General features: G+C 54.5%; 1 protein-coding gene across 2 annotated transcripts in view; it reads left to right on the top strand.

Annotated features, from left to right (window-relative positions):
• The window catches only part of CPSF1 (cleavage and polyadenylation specific factor 1), a 63,268-nt gene extending 49,201 nt beyond the window's left edge, over window positions 1-14,067 (top strand). For both annotated transcript variants that reach the window (XM_078879552.1, XM_078879551.1), the window contains 2 exons: window positions 563-701; window positions 11,784-14,067. In XM_078879552.1, coding sequence (XP_078735678.1) covers window positions 563-701; window positions 11,784-11,831 — 187 coding nt within the window. In that variant the 3' untranslated portion in view covers window positions 11,832-14,067. The remainder of the gene's footprint in view (window positions 1-562; window positions 702-11,783) is intronic.
• Window positions 14,068-16,018: the final 1,951 nt, after the last annotated feature.

The raw sequence follows: 16,018 nt of genomic DNA, 5'->3' as shown, positions 1-16,018 counted from the left end.
AACTCCTAATATACGGGCGTCAGGGGTCGGGATCGAACCCACAACCTCCTGCATACCAGGCGAGGGAGTTAACATCTCCGCACCGTGGCGCATTTAATTTGTCTCGCACGGTCGCACCTAGAGGCTGTTATATATCGCGGCTCCTCTTACCTCATCGCATCGTTACGCTCCTGGTCTCAAAAATGTAACGCTGTAGGGGCGCTCCCCACAACAGCTCCAATGGTACTCTTTGGTTCTTTAGGTAAAGTCACGTAAATGAGAAATAATAATACAAGTCATTTTGCTCTGGCTGTTCCACCTGATGACGGAAGCTTGTGTTACCTCCGAAACGTCGTGATTTAATTTAGTTATTTTCATTTTATTATTTATATTTTTCATCTACGTGACTTTACCGAAAGAACCAAAGAGTATGGATCCTTGCAGTCACGAAAACTTCAAATCTAGAATTAGCTCTCATGGTGGTTGTCAAGTGGAGCCCCTTGCCCCCACGCTCGTCACGCTGATCGCGCGCACGGCCCCTTGACCACGTGCTGTGCCGTCGCCTGCCTGCCGCCCCGTGCAGGATGCTGCACTCGGACCGGCGGACGCTGCAGAACACCGTGCGCAACGTCCTGGACGGGGAGCTCCTCTTCAAGTACCTGCACCTGAGCACGATGGAGCGCAGCGAACTGGCCAAGAAGATCGGCACCACCCCCGACACGGTGAGGCTCGCCTCGTCTCTGCGGAGGACACGGCCCCCCGCCCCCCCCCCCCCCCCCACGTCTCCCTCCTCCCGCGTCTCCAGGGTGAACGTTAATTAGGGGGACGTAACGATTCATTGATTGAAATTGACTAACATGCTCACAATGCCGTGCATTGAATCATGCACGTGATTCATTTATTATAATTTTTTGTTGCTTCGTGTTTCAACTGAATTATACCTTGTGCGGGTGTGTGGGGGCAGGGGGGGGGGTGCAGTGGATTGCACACTACGCTGTGAACTCACATACCTGAGTTCAATTCCCTGCCATAGCCAACATGAATGGGCGAGTGATAATTGAAATGATCATGCCTTCTCGTTCTTCACCAAGCTATCCTGACTAAATTTGGTTGAACAACAACAAAAAACTCTGACCAACACAGGACTTCGTCTAGCATTGGAATTACACATAGATTTAAACCACTATAGATTCTCTATGCACCACAATATTCAGAAACTCCGTTGATGAATCCCTTCTCGACGTGTGTTCGGGTTGGTACCGTGCGTTGTCCGACGTTTCGCGCCACGCGCCGTGAGCTTCTGCAAGAAACCGAATGGGCATCGTGTACAATCCGAACAACGCGACGAAGAGCCATGCAGCAGCACGGCCACGAAAATCTAACGCAGCAGGTTATGAATCGATGCGTGACCTTTATTGAAATTCATGAAATTGTGTCAGGAATGACTCATTACAAGGCTAACATTAATGGCCTTGCGGGGATGATAGTAACGGCCAGGTCAAAGTGTCTTCATGCACAAATTAACTTTTTCAATTCCATTTCTTATCAAAACCGGATAAGAGCCCATTGAGTAAAATAAAATCCAACATTCGGTCAATTGTCGATTGTCTGTGGGCGGATTATCTGGGTGCAGATTAACCATGTTTGCAGAAAAAAAACACATTTGCTCAGTATATTGCTGTCGTGCGCAAAAAATAGAACCTCAGGTCATTGGAGGTAAATCATAAACATTTTTACGGCCTCATTTACGTGTGATTAGCATAATTTATGTTTTGGTCTCATCTGGGCCACCCTCCACACCCCCCCCCCCTCTACTAATTACTCCGGATTTTCGAGAACTGACAGTCACAGAAAAGTGTTATTTTGCACTAAGTAAAAATACAGAAGTAACCGTCATAATTTGCAGACATCGTAACCGCAAACAGCTGCAAGTTCAGCAAATTAAAGCGCACTTGAACGTCAAATTCGGTCGATTAAAATGTGGAGTTAAACTAATTAAAACGAAACCGAGTAATAACAATTATAGGAGTTCACCGAGTAGAGGAACAGCATGGTCTACAGTGCAACACATATTGTGACATTGAGCCTTTAGCTGCACTAAGAATCAGAATGAAGTAACGTATTATTTTACGGTTGGGGCAAGTGCTGTTAATGAGTAGTCCCTATGAAGCCGGCACCACGCCTGACCGCCTTTGTCTCCCCAGTGGCGATGTTTACACACTTTCCAATGTAATCATTTGAGGCTGAGTCGACCTAGGATAGGCCCGGGACCGATTCAAATAATCGTCATTGGTATTGGTGTCCGTGAGCGTGAATCGAACTCGGGTGGCCGGGTCCCGTTGCGCAGCGCGCTAACTACCCGCTACGCTACCAACCCCCCCACGGCTACTCGCCCGCGCTCGAAACAATCACACCCGCTCACGCCGCCCGCCCCACTCCCTCACGATGGTCTTCTTCATATGGACCTGGCTGAATACGTAGGGGGTGGGGGTGTGCTGTACACGTCCAAACAAGAAAAACAATTCATCTGTGCGGCTTTTCAGCCGGGTACAGGGCAGCGAGCTGATGTGCCGCAAGTGTCACAGATTGAACTTCGGACTGCACCGTTTCCTCCGACGGTCGCATCGGTGCAGCCGTAACAAAGCGCCGAATGTGCGCAAAGAAGACCGACGGAGCTAAGGGCAGCGCTGCGCATTGGAGGCCCCGCTAACTCGCGCAGCGTTTGCTTTAACGCCCCTGCACCCTTGCCTCCTCTCGGGTTTGACGCGTGGCGGAATTGACGCGACGACGCTTAAGCGGTGCACGTCGTCGGTGTGGAGACGCCGCAAGATCTTCTCCCCCACCCCACTCCCCCCTACCTCCTCCACCTTGACGCAAGCCCCCACTACAGCCCCTAGCATCGCCTTGCTGCTGGTGGGTGGGTGGCGTGTGTGGGTGTGAGTGTGTGTGTGTGTTGAGGAGCGGTGGTGTCGCGGTTAGCGCTACGAAACCAGCGACCCAAGTTCGATCCCCACTCACGGCCAACACCGGTGACAAATATCTGAACCGGTCCTGGGTCTCCCCTAGGTTGATTCAGCCTCAAATGAGTACCTGGTGCGGTGTGGACACAAAGGCGGTCGGGCGTGGTGTTGGCCACCCACCCCCCTCGTGTGCCGTGCCGGCTTTCATAGGTGCTCACTAACAGCACTTGCCCTAACAGTCTGTTACAGGCTATACGGGGGATCTTTGTCTTCGTGTGTGTGTATGAATGTTGGTGATTGAATGTTGCGTGTTATGTGTGCGTGTGTGTGTGGGATTTAGTGGGGAGCTCTAGTGTAGTGGCTGTCGAACTGCACTGCAAACCCGGCAACCCGAGTTCCATTCCTGCTCAGGGCCAACATCGGTGACGAATATTTGTACGGGTCCTGGACCGCTTCCCTAGGTGCACTCGGACGTAAATTAGGACCTGGTGCAGTGTGTAAAGATCAGCCTTCGGGGAAACAAAGGCTGCTGGGTGTGGTGCTGACGACCCACCCCCTCGTGTGCCATGCATGCCTTAATAGGTGCTCGCTAACAGCACTTTCCCCAACAGTGTTAAAAGGCCATATCGGGGATCTTTGTCATTGTTGAATGGGATTGAGTGTGTGCATGTGGTGCAACTGAGTGTGAGCATTTGTGTGGATGCCTGTATTTGAGTGTGCGTGTGTGCGTGTGTGTTTGAGTGCGTGTGTTTGATTGCGTGTGTGCGTGTCTGCGTGTGTTTGAGTGCGTGTGTGCGTGTCTGCGTGTGATTGAGTGATTGAGTGCGTGTGTGCGTGTCTGTGTGTTTGAGTGCGTGTGTGCGTTTGAGTGGGTGTGTGTGAGTGCGTGTGTGCGTGTCTGTGTGTGCTTGAGTGCGTGAGTGCGTGTGTGCGTGTGTTTGAGTGCGTGTGTGCATGTCTGCGTGTGTTTGAGTGCGTGTGTGCGTGTCTGCGTGTGTTTGAGTGCGTGTGATTGAGTGCGTGTGTGCGTGTGTGCACGGCCGTCTGCAAGGGAGCGACGCCGTGGTGGCTGCCGCTACCCAAGCAACCGAAGCGCAATTCCTCCCGGTACCAATTACCATCAGCGCCAAATTGGTGTCTGTGCCCAAAGCGGGCCTTCCCCCTAGGTCAATTCGGCCTAACAATTGAACACCAGGTGCAGGTGTTTCAACAACACCGGCACTGGGGAGACAAAGGCAGCCGAGCGTGTGAAGTCCCGGCTCCACGCCCCTCTGCCCTCCCCCCCACCGCACATCGAGCCGTGACTGACCCTAATAGATGTCGGTTCAGGCGCTTGCCTCAACAGGCCAACCGGTGGGAGATCCATACCGCTGCCTGTGCGTGGGTGTGCGTGCGTGCATCCGTGCACCTGTGCGTGCGTGGGTGTGCGCTTGGAGGCTTCACCGCCTGGGAATTTAACGCACGCTCGCGAGCCGGTGACAGAAACAATTGCACAAAGTTGGCAAATTGCGGAATGATTTCCCCGTGCCCTGGCTACGTTATCGATCGGCCAGGCCCCTGGTTCGGGGTTTTTTTTTCCCCCTCTTGCAGTCCGATTCATTTTCCTCGACGCGGATAACGGCGAAAACCCTCGCAACCCACGTCTGACTCCTTTACCCGTCTGCTCTTTTAATTACGAGTCAATTATTTATTGCAGCCCAATTAAACCGCACGTTAAACCGTCGCGCACTTGTACGCGAACCTTCTTAATTACACATTAAAGTTTATGTAATCAGGAGAGGCTGTTTATTTTTCTACTTTACACTTTTCACGTGGAAACGCGTAAAGTTTTATCGCCGAATACCTCTCGGCCATTAGAACACCTGGCCACGTCGATTATTGCGTCCCCCGAGGAAGCGTTCTTAAATTACGCGCTTAAACTCTTACATAAACAGCTTCCATTAATTTTCTCAGCCCCATCTCTGCGAAGGAGGGGCGGTTGATGGGAGATACATATTTTTATTAAGATTAACCCTTCCGCCTTCAGAAGTGTCGACCGCTTCACTCTCGTGCCGTGCGGTGTACGCCCCGGCGATCCTTTCCGCGGGCTGCGTTTCCGCGGATTCATTTGCTTATTTAATTAACCGCCATCCCCGGATGTGTCTGTGCCCGCCTTTCGCACACGTAAAGGTCACGCGGCGTCCGCACAGGAAAAACAAGTGTTGCATTGCCTCGGCGCAGTCAAATCGCCACCACCCACCCACCCACCCATACACCACGCAGCGTCGTAGGCGAAATGGTTAATGTCGTTACAAACCGCATTTCTGCGGTGCTCGATGAGTCCCAGAAGACTCGTCCAAAAGACACATTTCGTCAAAGCCCAATTCCCGCAGCAGTGCAGCGGAGGTGTTTGCTAAAGTGACCTTGCAAGCAGCATAAGCACACCGTGTGCACGCACGCAAACACACACACACGAGCGCGCACACACATACGCGCACACACATACGTGCATACACATACACGCGCGCGCGCGCTGCAGCAGTCCCATCGCCTGCGTTCGTACCGCCGGCGTTCATTGATTTTGCTATTTTATTTATTTCCCGTGAAACGAATCACGCAAACTGCCGCGCTGCACACTCAACGTAAAGGCCCCCCAGTTAGGCGCTTTTACGGCTCTCACATATGAATTCAGCCGAAACCTGCGTTCTGACGAACTTATGAATATGTGGGGGGAGAAGCCATCGAAGCCATCGAAGCCATCGAAGCCATCATCCATTCGTGTTCGATGTGGAACGCACTCCTCCGTGTTGCGTTGGTGGGGTTGGATGGGGTGGGGGGGGGGCAGCGTGCCAATTGTCGTCACGCTGACGTTGACCCGCACTCCCGGTGACTTTGCGGGAGAGACGGAAGACACCGTGAGGACGAGAGGTTATGACCCCCTCTCCCCCGCCGATCGCCGCGCAAGTCGAGCCAAACAAATATTCTGAATGCGTCCTCCCGTAATTCCCCCCCACCCACCGCCCCCCCCCCCGAACGATAATTCAGTGCGTCTCGACATAATTGACAAACGAATTTGCGCCTGATTAACATGCGAATTGATGCTCTCTTTCCACACGCACGTGGGCCCATTTGCATACGAATTGCGGCGATTGACCGTCATGCAGGCCGTGCTGAGTAAGGGGGCACAGTGCGGTCTCTGAGCAGAACACTGACAACTCTGCCCTGCCACCCCCTTCCATTGAAGGGAGGGGGGCAGGGCAGGGTTCAGGGTTAAGAGCGCAGCGGCAATTACAGGTTTCCCTCGCTCTGCGCGGGTTCGGTCTGTGCGATTTTGCGTCGTCCACGCGGCTAACCTATTTCTACCCAGAAATTCTCTACACCGCGTTGGTTTCAATGCACTCTACACGTGGCTATGCGGTCGGACGTGGGACAACGTTGTGTACTGTGTGTGTACTGCGTGTGTACTGTGTGCACTGCATGTACTGTGTGTGTACTGTGGGTGTACTGTGTGTGTACTCTGTGTGTGTAACGTGTGTACTGCATGTACTGTGTGTGTGTACTGTGGGTGCACTGTTTGTTCCGTTTGTTGTGTGTGTGTGCTGCGTGTAGTGTGTGTGTGTATGTACTGTGTGTGTGTACTGTGTGTGTGTACTGTGTGTGCTGCGTGTAGTGTGTATGTACTGTGTGTGTACTGTGTGTGGTGTGTGTGTACTGTGTGTGGTGTGTGTGTACTGTGTGTGTGTACTGCGTGCTAGTACTGCGTGCGTGTACTGTGTGCGTACTGTGTGTGTACTGTGTGTGTGTACTGTGTGTGCTATTCGACAGGCAGCTGTCTCCTCGCGCGGTGCATTGTGGGCCGGGTGAGCGTGCGGTCCACTCCACGAGATTTCGCTTTGTGCGCCCCTTTTGTTTGGGACGCATCTGCTACTAATACACTGCTACGAACGCACAGAGCGAGGGACACCTCCATTCGAATTGGTCACCGGATCCAAGATGTGACCGTCATCGCAACAGTTGCTCACTAGTGTCACGACCATGAGCGGGTGCACAATAAAACAGAGCCACCACGCAGGTTTCCCCAAGGTTGAACCGCTGCGTCGGCTTCCCGTGCGGCGTTCGGATCGTTCCGCACGTCGGTTGGCGCGACAACGTCCCGACGTTTCAGCTCCACGTGCCCGGGGGAGCCTCTCCAGAAGCACGCACGGCACGCTCGGGACGACACCACCTTGCGTTGCCAGTCCCAGGAGCGCGTGCTCAGCCGAGCGTCGACTCGATGGCTTATTCAGCAACACTGCTAATTGCACGATGGTCTAAATAATAACGTAATAGTTTACATCCCTCTGACAATCCAGGCCTCCTGCCCCCCGAACTCTCCCCCCCCCACTCCCCGCCGGTCCCTACAGCCCATAGCATTGCCTTGCTGCTGGTGGGTGGGTGGCGTGCGTGGGTGTGATTGTGTGTGGGCGAGTGGGATTTGGTGGGGAGCGGTAGTGTAGCGGTTGTCGCATTGCGCTACGAACCCGGCAAACCAACCTTACAATCCACTGCTGGATGAAGGCTCCCCACTCCCGCCCCCCCCCCCACTTGCCTTGTGAGTAGTGCGTGTTTGTTTGACCATGCTTCACCACATTGGTCAATGCGGTTTGGTGGAGAGTGAGGGGCTGGGCGATGGTTCACCTCGGACCGGGTTTAGTTGTCAGTGGCCACTGACGTTACCCGTAGCCAGGAATCAACCTCAAAGGCGCGAAGTTTGTGGTGCAGTGCGTGTGATCTATCGCGCCGCAGTTCCGCCTCTTGGGAGCTTCCTTGGTCAAACAGAAACATTCTCTTGACTTTTAGCAGCTGTCTGGTGATGTCACCAGAGTGTGCCACCAATAAAAGGTCCAGTGAATGAAGCTTCTCTTATTCGGGTTCGACAGCCTGGGGCACATGGCTTCGGACACTAAAGGATAAGACGGTCAAGGTGCTTCCCTGCAATTGCTTGCTCGCACCATACTTCACCGCGCTGGTCAGTGGCGGGTTGATGAAGGAGGGAAGGGTGGGGGCAAGTGGGAGTGGAAAGGGGGGGATCTGTTCAGTTTACCTCTGATGGCATCTGATGAGCCACGGCCCAGGAATTGAACCAAGGTCACCGGGACCACAGTGCCAACCACTTTGCCACCCACTGCGCCGCCCCTCCGCCTGGGGCGAGCCTGTTCGCGTCGAACGAGCGGCCCGTCGCTAGGTGTGGCGTTTCATTTCCGACAGTGCCCGCAAGCTAAAATGCATGAGCGATAATCACCGTAGTCGAAACCCACTCGCATGCTGATGTCAATCGGTTTCCATTTCACAATCAGCAGGTGGTTCGAGTTCAGTTTTTCTTTTCTTTCTCCAATCGCACTCTCGGCATCGTCTCGCTGGAGGTGAACTCGTCTCCATTCGGAACACTAGCAGGAAAGCAGAGCATCGCCTGGCCTCGGAGAAACGGCTCCAGAAGATGCCGTTACTAAACTACGTGCTTTGTGTTAATTTATCGAACTGAGTCCGTCTTCGCTTCGATAGGTCACACTTCTCGGGGGCCAGTAATTCCCGCCTGCTCTACCACGACGTGATGTTCAGACCGCTATTGTTCCTTCTTAGAGCTGGAATTTAGCCGGATTCATACAAAAAATATCATAACGCAGTTTAATTGCGCACTTCGTGGTGACCAGGCAGAGAACACCGATTAACTTGTTACACTCGAGAACCCAGTTTGACCTTGAGCTGTGTCTGCATTCTAACCCCACGATCTCAGCTCAGCGCTGCCTGCATTCTAACCCCACGATCTCAGCTCAGCGCTGCCTGCATTCTAACCCCACGATCTCAGCTCAGCGCTGCCGGCATTCTAACCCCACGATCTCAGCTCAGCGCTGCCTGCATTCTAACCCCACGATCTCAGCTCAGCGCTGCCTGCATTCTAACCCCACGATCTCAGCTCAGTGCTGCCTGCATTCTAACCCCACGATCTCAGCTCAGTGCTGCCTGTATTCTAACCCCACGATCTCAGCTCAGTGCTGCCTGCATTCTAACCCCACGATCTCAGTTCAGCGCTGCCTGTATTCTAACCCCACGATCTCAGCTCAGTGCTGCCTGCATTCTAACCCCACGATCTCAGCTCAGTGCTGCCTGTATTCTAACCCCACGATCTCAGTTCAGCGCTGCCTGTATTCTAACCCCACGATCTCAGCTCAGTGCTGCCTGTATTCTAACCCCACGATCTCAGCTCAGCGCTGCCTGTATTCTAACCCCACGATCTCAGCTCAGTGCTGCCTGCATTCTAACCCCACGATCTCAGCTCAGTGCTGCCTGTATTCTAACCCCACGATCTCAGTTCAGCGCTGCCTGTATTCTAACCCCACGATCTCAGCTCAGCGCTGCCTGTATTCTAACCCCACGATCTCAGCTCAGCGCTGCCTGTATTCTAACCCCACGATCTCAGTTCAGCGCTGCCTGTATTCTAACCCCACGATCTCAGTTCAGCGCTGCCTGTATTCTAACCCCACGATCTCAGCTCAGCGCTGCCTGCATTCTAACCCCACGATCTCAGTTCAGCGCTGCCGGCATTCTAACCCCACGATCTCAGTTCAGCGCTGCCTGTATTCTAACCCCACGATCTCAGCTCAGCGCTGCCTGAGGATGAAGGGAGGGAGATGTAGGTACATTAACAAGGTAGATAGAGTTGGAGGTAGGATAGAAGGGATGGAATGATGAAACCAGAGAGGGAGGTAGGCACATAGGCAGACAGGCGGGGGGGCGGGGGGCGCCTTCTCCATTTGTGCCGAGGTCTTCTCATGGCCACCCTCCACCCGTCAGCCCCCCGGTGCTACCCCCCCCCTCCCCCGGACACAATACCCATCCATGACCGCACGGCTCCCTCGCTCGAACCCTTCGGTGTTGGAACCAAACCGATCATCTGCTTGCGTGGGTTACACGAGCCCCTCCCCACTGACGTGTTCGATAAATCGCCTCTAAGCACCACCACCTAGCCACGCATTCGGAGGCTCTTGGCCCAGCTGACGAAGGACGGACGTCAGCCCCTGGCAGAGGTCGCAAACGGGTTTTGATTCCGTACCCGTACCCGGCCGCACCAGGGTCGCAATCGGGTACCCGTACCCTACCCGATACCTGGCTACCCGTACCCGGCCGGGTATCGGGTAGGGTACGGGTACGGGTACCCGATTGCGACCTCTGGGATGAAGCCATGTTGCAGGCGCGGGTGGGTTGATTCTAGGAACTTGAATTGTGAGAAGAGACAAGACGTTGGGAAATGAGTGACAAACAGTTACTCACCAGTGACTCACGGCCTACCCGTACCCGGCCGCACCAGGGTCGCAAACGGGTACCGGGTACGGGTAGCCAGGTATCGGGTAGGGTTCGGGTATCGGGTACCCGGTTGCGACCTCTGGCCGACAGACGTGCGGAGGGCGACTCTTCGCAGACTTTTTTCCCCACCTCCGGCCGGAGTTTCCCTCGCCGCACCAGGAAAAGGGGTGCGGCTCTCGGCCGTGCTGCTCTCGTCACCTTCATCAGTTCCCAAGCCCTCGTAACTCACCACCCCTCCTCCGCCGCTTATCGCAAGCGCGGATGAATCGCTCCACTTTGTCCGATATTGATCCGTCTCGGCCTGATGTTTGCGGGGGTTGTAGGACGGGAGGGTGGTGGGCATCTGGGTACATTCCTGGGCCCTTTTCGGAGCTTGGCGGGATTCGGTTTCCCAGCTTGTTGTCTCGGTGTGCGGTTCGAGCCCGGCGGCCGCCCTGGTTAATACTGCAGGGATGTTGCATCCGACAAAAATAAGACGCGCCGCCTGCTTTCACAGCGGACGTTAAAGCAAAAATACGGCAACGTTATTCGAAACAGATCTTTGCCGGCGTCACGATCTGCATTTTCCAAATGTGATCAAATTTCTCGGAAAAAAATACTTATCTTGGAAGCAACATTGCCCGCCCTACTGACTTTATGTTGCACTTCTCTCACACCGAACATAGCCAACTGTGCTAATCGGAGGTGTGACCAGCACCATGCCCGGCTGCCTTTGTCTCCCCCGTGCTGACTAACACTCGCTCGCGGGCCCGGCGCTACTTCATTGACCTTGTGCCTCACAGGGACAGCCGCATGCGTATCCATGTTCTATGATCGTTAAGTGATAATGATGAAACGCGAGGTGTACGAAACGAAGAAAGGATTAATGTATTGCACAGTGATTCACCTGTGTGTGTTTACCACTCACGAACGCAGATTGGCTTTCAGTCATTCACACGTGTACACATACATACATAGACACATGAAGACATATCTCCCATATAGCCTTTACCGGACTGTTGGAGCAAGTGCTGTTAGCGAGCACCTCTGAAGGCCGACACGGCAAATGAACAAGGTGATGGTGGGTGACCAGCACCATCCTCAGTGCTGATGTCTACCTTACTCCACCGGGTACATGTTTAAGGCTGAGCCAACTTAGGCGAGGCTCTGGACCGGTTCAGATATTTGTCACTGATGTTGGCCCTGAGCAGGAATGGAACTCGGGTCGTCGCCGGGTTCGTAGCGCAGTGCGCTAACTGCTGCGCCACCGCTCCCCACACACACCACAGACAACTGCATACACCACAGACGGCACGTAAATACGCACGCACGCACCCTCCCTCACATGCTCACTAACTGCACAACACACACGGGACAAATCAAGTGTCTGAGAACCTCGTCTTTCCCTCCCCTGCTCCCCCCTCCCCCCCCCCACAGAAGAGGAGTGGGGGTGGCAGGGTGTGTGCGGTGGAGTGGTGGGAGCGAGTCGGAAGATAATTGATTAATTGACGGAATTGATTAAACGCGTATTTTATTTCTCAACAGATAATTGAAGACATTTTGGACATCGACCGCGTGACGGCTCACTTCTAACCTGTGGCCGCCGCCGCCGCGGCGCAGGCGGGCGGGCGGGAGGGTGGTAGTGGCAGCGGAGGGTGGAGGGGGGCGCCGTGGGAGGCATGGTAATGAGCGGCGCGGTGACCGCTGCTGAGCCAGCGGTTTCTTTCGCCTCCCGCCGAGCCCGCGCCTGGACACGCATCGCGCCCGACGACTTAACGGCGGACGCGGCAAAAGGGGCCTCGTGGGGGGACGCTCGACTCCGGCCTCCTCGGACGCGACGGGGCGTCTCATCCCGATTACGCCAACGGGACTCGCGTCTGTCCGAATGTGTCGGGGTTGCGCGCCCGCGACGCGCGTGTTCGCGGTCGGCATCGCTCCTCGTCGTCCTCGTCGTCGACGTCGTTATCGCCAGCAGCAGCAGCAGCAGCGGCAGCGGCAGCAGCGGCAGCAGCAGCAGCAGCGGCAGCAGCAGCAGCAGCGGCAGCAGCAGCAGCAGCGGCAGCAGCAGCAGCAGCAGCCGTGAGCAATGCGCTGCTGGATGAAGGCCGCACCAAGTCGCCACCGTTGCCCTCCGCTCTCCCCACCCACGGTCACGCAATCCAACTGACCAACCGCAGCGCGACCCCGCCCGCCGTTCAGTCTCCGCGGCGGGACGGGCTCCGTCTCTCGGGACGAGTTCTCTCTCCGTTGGGGGCGTACGCAATGGCTGCGGCGCGCGGAGTAGCGGGGGGTTTCCGGGCTGTTGCGGTGGCCGTCGCAACGGGGGGGGGGGGGGTCATCTGGATTGCGTTTTCACGCCGCGCCGCGCGCGAGAGCCCGACCGCGGTGTGCGGGTGTCGTAGCGACATTCGCGCTCCGCGGTCGACGCCGCGGCCTCGGCAGGTGACTCCGCAAATCGGCTTACACGCAAGGGGTCGCTCGTGAATTGAAAAAAAGGCAATTTAGTGTCATTTTTTTTTACAGCCGTTTTTAATGAATTCACAGCTTGTGTGTGTGTGTGTATATATAAGGGTGCGTTCGCAGTGGCTTAATCGAGTCTCTAATTCCTAAGCAAAGTGGAACAGCTGCTGCCGCGGTTCCTGCAAACGGTGGTTGTTGATTTTTTGTTGTTGCGAGCAAAATTAAAACCCTTTCTGCTAGACAAACGTCTCGTGGCAGGGGGTAGTCTGTGGCTTTGCCATTGAACAGGATCACTCTGAAGTGAGTAATTTCAATTTTGTTTCTCGCTGTAAAGAGAATAGATGAAGGCGCAGCCCTACAATAGCCTGCTCACGCCGTTGCTGGCAATTAGAGCCTCCGCTGGAGGGAGCTCGAAAGAGAGAGAGAGCCCTCTGTCGATCGCACTTTGGCCGACTACACGCACGCCGGGCAGACATCTCGGAAGAACGAGGCGGGAGTTTCCCCCCCCACGCTTTTCCCCATCGCCTACCGATGACCTCGACTCGTGCACCAACTTACACGGCCGGTTGGACAAAGGTGGTGGGAAACCTCGACCCCCCCCCCCCCGGTTCGACTGTCGCGTGCCGCGCAGGTCAAACGTGCGGACCTCTTCCACCGCAAGTCCCCCCCCCCCCCCCCCCCCCGTGCCGCCAGCAGTGGCACCTGCGGCAACTCTTCCCACTGCTGGTCAACGTACTTGAGTAGCGCGTGCAGCGCGTGCGTGGTGTACATACGGATGTCGCGTGGCTCTTTTTGTGTATCGATATAAAAAAAAACTGGTTGCCGTTTTCCGTCCCACCGTCGGCACGACCCCTGCGAGTGGCCGAGCTCGTGGCCTCCTCCTCCGTGTGCGATGTTCCACAGCGAGCGAGTGTGCAGGGCACAGCGCGTCCAGTTACGCTCTGGCCAGGCGCACTGAATTCAATTGCGGGGAAATCCAAAACAAAGATTTAGAGACGTCGCCGGCAACTCGTGTCGTTTCTCTCTCTGTCTTTGGATGAATTCATTTTTCTCGCGCGCTGGGGGTTGTGGGTGGGGGGGGAGAATTCGCTTGCCATCTGTGTTTTGAACGCACGGCTGTTTCCAGCTCTGCGATGAATCGCTGGAAGCAAAAAGGGGGGTCGGAACGAAAGTGTAACCGCGAGAGCCGTGATTGTTTTAGGGGGGCAGCGTCAATATAAATGGCAGGCGCCGATACGTCGGCGGTCATTTGTGTTGCTTGTGAATATTATTATTCGCGAAAAAAGATGTATCTTGTCATTTTGATACCTTGTTTGTATGACGGCCGTTTGCTGCCGAACGGATTAAAACTGTGTGGCTGAAACTTGCACCGATCTTTCCGTTCTTGTGCAGCTGGATTTATAAACATTTACGGATGTTTCTATTGAGATGAGTGAAGCCATCTCAGACCAGCCACCAGCCATTGTTTTTTTCCATTGCTCGATGAAGGCCTCTCCATGTATTGAAGAGTATTTGGCTGCTATATATTTCCACATGATCAGCCACTTCATTGAGATATCGTTTGTGGCCAGGTCGCTTCTGAAAAAGAGCTACATCGCAGCTCGGTGGGGGCTTACCCGGTAAAATAAAAAATAGTTCCGTTTTTTTTGTTCATGCTGACACCATCTCTCACAGTCTCACAAAGCCATCTCAATCCTGCAGACGAGCTCATCACTTCGCTCCGTGTCTACGATGGCTGTCCACTCATTCCTCATTCCGCTGTCATTCTTTCGCCAGTGTTGTCCATCGACCATCGCCCGGTCTAGCGACGTATCGGTGCTGTCCTGCTGTCCTCAAGTCAATATCATTTCTCTGATTTGTTCCCCGCATCTGTCCTTCCCGTCGTCATTGTAATTCCGGGCGTGTAACCTCTACACGCTTCTTTGCGCACGTTGTGGCACCCTTGACCAGTGCCGCGCGTTGAAGGCATTTTGCAAGCTTGCGTCATTCAGCAGTTGCCAACGCACTGGAATCTAATCTCCATTTATATTTACTGAGCGCCTTCACTCGAGGCGCTTGACGGAGCTTACAAAGCGGCGACCGCATGTAATGGTGTCGATGGCAGGGGCGTGCTACAAGGGTTGAGGAATGGGTGACCGCGATAGGGGGGGTGGACTTGGGGATCACGAGAGGGCTGTAAGGGAGGGACGGGAAGGAGTGGAGGGGCGATGAGAGGGAAGAGGAAGCGAATGGCCAAGATAAAATGTGAGCTTTTTAAACAAATGATCGGTGGGGCGGGCAGGCGATGTTAGTATTGTGTTAGTAAACTAAACTAAGCATTTTTATTTTACTAGGTAAGACCCCCGAAGCAAAATTATTTTTCAGAAGCGACCTGTCCACGCGATAGTCCAACGCGCGGTGGCTTGGCATCATCTGGAAATGTATAGCCGCCAAGTCCTCTAAAACGCGTGTTTCTAAATGTGGAGGGGAAAACCGGAGGACCCCAAGAAAAATCGACGTGACCACGGGGAGAGCATGAAAACTCCCGATATACAGCAGCAGGCGTCAGGGTCGGGATCGAGCCCATGACCTCCTGTATACCGGGCGAGGTAGTTAACATCTCCTAGCCACCGTGGCACCGCACGGTAGCGAGATGTGAGTCTTGACCACTGGCTGTCATCGCGGTGATTGGGAGATGAAATCAGCTCGCGTGTTGGCGCTGGAAGGGTTAGATCACAAGAGCATGCGAGATGGCGGCGGGAGCTTGGGGAGGCATTTCATCCAGCAGCGGAATGATCACGAGTGACGATGCTGACGTTCAACTTGTAACACGCTGCGCGGTGTTCCCGCGCTCTCGATGAGAGAAAACGATTCGGAGGCGCGAGGAGGAATTTCAGCGGGAACGGCAGCAACCACGTGGCGAGCCGAGTTCGATCCCCGCTCAATGCCATCAGCACCAGTGGCTGCTGTCTGAACGGTCTTAGACCGTGGTGCTGGCGACCAACCTCGTGTGCCGTTCCGGCCTTCGCACTTGCCCCGACAGTCTGTTTAAGTCTAGATTTGAAGCTTTCGTGACTGCAATGATTCATATTCTCAGGTTTTTTCGGTAAAGTCACGTAGGTAAAACATTAAAAGTAATGAAAGTAAAATAAAACAAAACAAAAATAAAAATAAAATTCACGACGTTTCGGAGGCAACACAAGTCTCCGTCATCAGGTGGGACCGTCACAGCCAGATTAGCTGCATCAAGACCTTGATGCAGCTAATCTGGCTGTGACGGTCCCACCTGATGACGGAGACTTGTGTTGCCTCCGAAACGTCGTGAATTTTATTTTTGTTTT

The sequence above is a fragment of the Lampetra fluviatilis genome, chromosome 54 (genome assembly GCF_964198595.1).
Source record: "Lampetra fluviatilis chromosome 54, kcLamFluv1.1, whole genome shotgun sequence".
Classification (NCBI taxonomy): domain Eukaryota; kingdom Metazoa; phylum Chordata; class Hyperoartia; order Petromyzontiformes; family Petromyzontidae; genus Lampetra; species Lampetra fluviatilis.
This window is presented reverse-complemented; position numbering and strand designations above follow the sequence as displayed.